Genomic DNA, 4,021 nt, shown 5'->3' on the forward strand with positions numbered 1-4,021 from the left:
TGATTTGCGACAGTGTCGTAAACAGTTTTCTGCTCCATGGAGGACTTGGACCCGGAGCGGAAGTCTGTTGACATTAGCCAGCGCGGGAGGGGGCCGCGCGCGCGAGTCTCTGTTAAACTTTAACCGCTCCGGTTTGAGCGGTTCGGACTCGCCTCGCGCCGGTCCCGGGAGCTCTGACCATGTCCGCCCTCAGGGCTGCCAAACACGCGCTCAGGCGGGAGATGAAGCGGCGCGTGGCCGCGCTCAGCCCGGAGGAGAAACGGCGGCAGTCCCGCGTGCTCGCACAGAAGGTGAGGGGGGGTGTCTACAGGAACACACGTTAACTCGGTGCCCCGCCGCGCACGAGCCCATAGTCGTATGGCTCAGCGCATGCGCGAAAGCCGCGAATAACTGATCGTTCGTAGCAAACCGGAAGCTCCCGAATGTCACAAGCTTCACGTTTTTGGACTTTTTCATGTTTTTCTACAGACATGGAGGCAAGCTCCACCCACTGGCGCGTGCCGTCCAGTGGGTGGAGCTTCCGTACAGGCTTCTGATAAAAATGTAAACAAGAGATAAAACCATGGACAGTAGAAGTTAAAGAAAAAATCATTTCACTGACGATGATTGTCTAAGTGGACCGGAAGTGAGGAAAGTTTCTGAGGAAGTTCTGCTGAGGAGGGGGGGGGCGTCCGTTCAGGTGAATGGAAGGAGGCGGAGTCATGGGGGTCAGAGTGAGGTTGTTCACATGGAATCAGAACAGGAGAGGGCTGTGGAGAACAGAACCGGACCGAGATGGTTCTGGAGAGGGGTTTGAACACAGCTGTGGGGAGGTGGTCATGCCGGCAGGTTCCATAGCGGATCAGGTTCTGAAGTTCTGGATGGATTTGATGAGTGTTTTGGTTGAAACACGAATTCCAGATGTCTTTGAGATCTTTCCTGTTTAGTTATCATACATTTCTACAGCAAATGTGCAAAAAATCCCACAAAGTTTAAAACTTTGTTGACTTTTCAACTTAATCTTCTTCTGAGTTTTATAACTTCATAAAATCTTTTCAACATTCAGTTAGCGTGTTAGCATGTTAGCATGTTAGCCGCTCTGCGCTCACGTTAGAAAAAACTTCAGACATGAATTATTTCGTCTTTAGTTTGATAGGAAAACAAGTTTGTTCCAGAAGTTCTGAACTCCTCTTTGCTTTGGCTCCGCCCCTGATGCTTCATTGGCTCCCAGCTACTCGCCCACCCCAGGTACGTGTCGTCTGAGCGTGTGGCGGTGTTCCTCAGCATGGATGATGAGGTGTGCACCAGAGACATCATCGTAGACCTTTTGGGGCGGGGCAAGAGCTGCTTCATCCCGCGGTACGACGGCGGCAGCTCCCACATGGACATGCTGCGGCTGCACAGCCTGGAGGACATGGACGCCCTGCCGCTGACGTCCTGGAATATCCCGCAGCCTCCGCACGACGACCACAGCCGGGAGGAGGCCCTCAGTTCAGGTCAGGCGGTCCAGCACCGCTCTGGGTTCCCGGCGCCGCCTTCTAACGCTCCGCTCTTCTGCAGGAGGTCTGGACCTGATGCTGATGCCGGGCCTGGGCTTCGATCGGGCCGGCAGACGTCTGGGCCGGGGGAAGGGCTTCTACGACACGTACCTGCAGCGCTGCAGCCGACACCCCCGCGGGAAGCCCTACACGCTGGCGCTGGCCTTCAGAGAGCAGCTGTGTGAGGAGATCCCAGTGGACGCCAATGACGTCCTCATCGATGAAGTTCTGAGTGAGGAGGTCCAGTAGAACCGGAGCGGGCGGAGCCGCTGGTGTAGGTCTTTATTAAAGTGTTATCAGAAACCTCAAACCTGGAGAACTTGTGTCTTTGTGAAGCTCAGGTCTTAGTTATTCTCAACACTATCGTCCTGAAGACCAGACCACCATCCTGCCACCTCCGTGCTTCACAGCTGGACTTCTGGTTCTGCTGCTGTTCTCTTCACAGAGCTTCAGAACCCGAGTCTCGGGGTTACGATGGGGGGTTATGAGGAGTCTGCATCTCCATCTATCACTGATGACAGGCAGAATCATTCTGAAAGGTCATGACCTTTAACAAGAGCTGGGGGGGGGCTGCTAATGGAGGAGCAGAGATGTTTTACTGTGACAGCTGAAGACCCCGAGTCTTTTCTTGAAAACAGCGTTTTTATTGACACATTTGGACTCAATTTTGAGCTTCATTTATCACAGAAAATCAATTTCTTGTAAGAAAACATAATTAAAGCTGTTTTTAGTTATAATCCACTGGATTATTAAGCAGATTTTCCTTTTTTGTCCCTAATGGTTTTAATATTTGGTAGTGGTCAGTTAATTAGCTCTGATTTAGTTTTTGGTTATATTATTCATATTATTCATTATATTATTCATAAATATTTATGAATTTATGGCTGAAATGCTCCAGAAACCTTCAGATAAACATTTTTTTGTTTTTTTATCACTGAGGAATTTCCACTAAACATTAAAGTAGTGTCAATACAATATGATGAAAGGTAAGTGAGCTTCTAAGTAGAGGAGGCGGCGAAGCTGCTTAATATCCAGAGTGGATATTGCTATTTGCTGCACTGACACGATCCAATGCTGTAGGATGTCTTTGTTTATTTTAAGGAAGTCATGTAAAGCTCTGTTTAAAGTTATTAAAAAAACTATTTTCTCTTCATGTTTATGTTTTATTTATGCCAAAAACCCACAACAGTTTCTTGAAATGTATCATATCAGTATCAAAAACAGAAATATGAATCAGTATCTTATTTTTCTAAAGGGTGAGTGAAGACTTTGTGGTTCCTACTGGGTTTAGGTTGGTGAGAAATTGACCCAAATGGTTCTTTAAGGGTTAAAGGTTGCAGACTCCTGATCTACAACCACACATTCATTTAATCATAGAATAGTTTGAAAACCCAGTCCTAGCCTCAGGATGAAGGTCTGGTCTTCCTCCAATGTCAACTTCAGTGAGAACAGAAGTATCAGGTCTACAGTCTATGCTAGGTTGTCAGTCTACAGCTGGTCTTCAGGTCTACAGCTGGTCTTTAGGTCTACAGCTGGTCTTTAGGTCTACAGCTGGTCTTTAGGTCTACAGCAGGTCTTTAGGTCTACAGCTGGTCTTTAGGTCTACAGCTGGTCTTTAGGTCTACAGCTGGTCTTTAAGTCTACAGCAGGTCTTTAAGTCTACAGCAGGTCTTTAGGTCTACAGCTGGTCTTTAGGTCTACAGCAGGTCTTTAAGTCTACAGCAGGTCTTTAGGTCTACAGCTGGTCTACAGTTGGTCTTTAGGTCTACAGCTGGTCTTTAAGTCTACAGCAGGTCTTTAAGTCTACAGCAGGTCTTTAGGTCTACTGCTGGTCTTTAGGTCTACAGCTGGTCTTTAGGTCTACAGCTGGTCTACAGTTGGCAGGTCTTCGGTCAACAGCAGGTCTTCGGTCTTTGGCAGGTCTACAGTCTCCTGCTCTCCTCTCTGGAGTGCTTGACGGAGTGTGCACTGACTCCGCCTCCACATAAAAGCTGGAATCCAAATATTTAGAGGATCTAAATCTTTAAAACCAAAACGCCCTCCAGGAGAGGCAGAACAATTGTTAGAACTTCTCCTTTAGAGAATCCATGTAACTCTATAATAATCTCATTATTTCACTGATACATTTTGCGGTATGTGAACTGGATCAGATTAATATGAATAAATATTATAGTAGATTATTACTGTATTTCTGAACAAATGTGTAAACTCAAAATTGATTTAAAGTGAGTGGATCGAAAGAAACGGGAAAAATAAATCTGAATCGATTTGATCCATGTTCTGGAGAATCAAACGGAATCTGTGAATGATTGTTGATTCCAGCCCGACTCCACCATAGACCCTGATGACGTTGAGTCTCAAACGTCTTTTGTTGTTTACTCTGTTTTTTCTGTGCGCTGTAGCCCCACCCCCATGACTTTCAGACTCCTCCCTTCAAATCTGCCACAGTCAATCTCTGTTGAGTACAGACTTCAAAAGAATCAAAAATGAAATTCGAGTTTTAA

The 4,021-nt window shown here is 46.7% G+C and overlaps 1 protein-coding gene across 1 annotated transcript; it reads left to right on the plus strand.

Annotated features, from left to right (window-relative positions):
* mthfs (5,10-methenyltetrahydrofolate synthetase (5-formyltetrahydrofolate cyclo-ligase)) lies at positions 1-1,827 on the plus strand (the record flags this gene model as incomplete). The annotated part of the gene is given in 3 exon segments (XM_024281152.1): positions 1-290; positions 1,211-1,475; positions 1,540-1,827. Coding segments are annotated over 3 exon segments (603 nt in total). The 3' UTR covers positions 1,767-1,827.
* Positions 1,828-4,021: the final 2,194 nt, after the last annotated feature.

Source organism: Oryzias melastigma, linkage group LG6 (assembly GCF_002922805.2).
Source record: "Oryzias melastigma strain HK-1 linkage group LG6, ASM292280v2, whole genome shotgun sequence".
NCBI classification, from domain to species: Eukaryota; Metazoa; Chordata; class Actinopteri; order Beloniformes; family Adrianichthyidae; genus Oryzias; species Oryzias melastigma.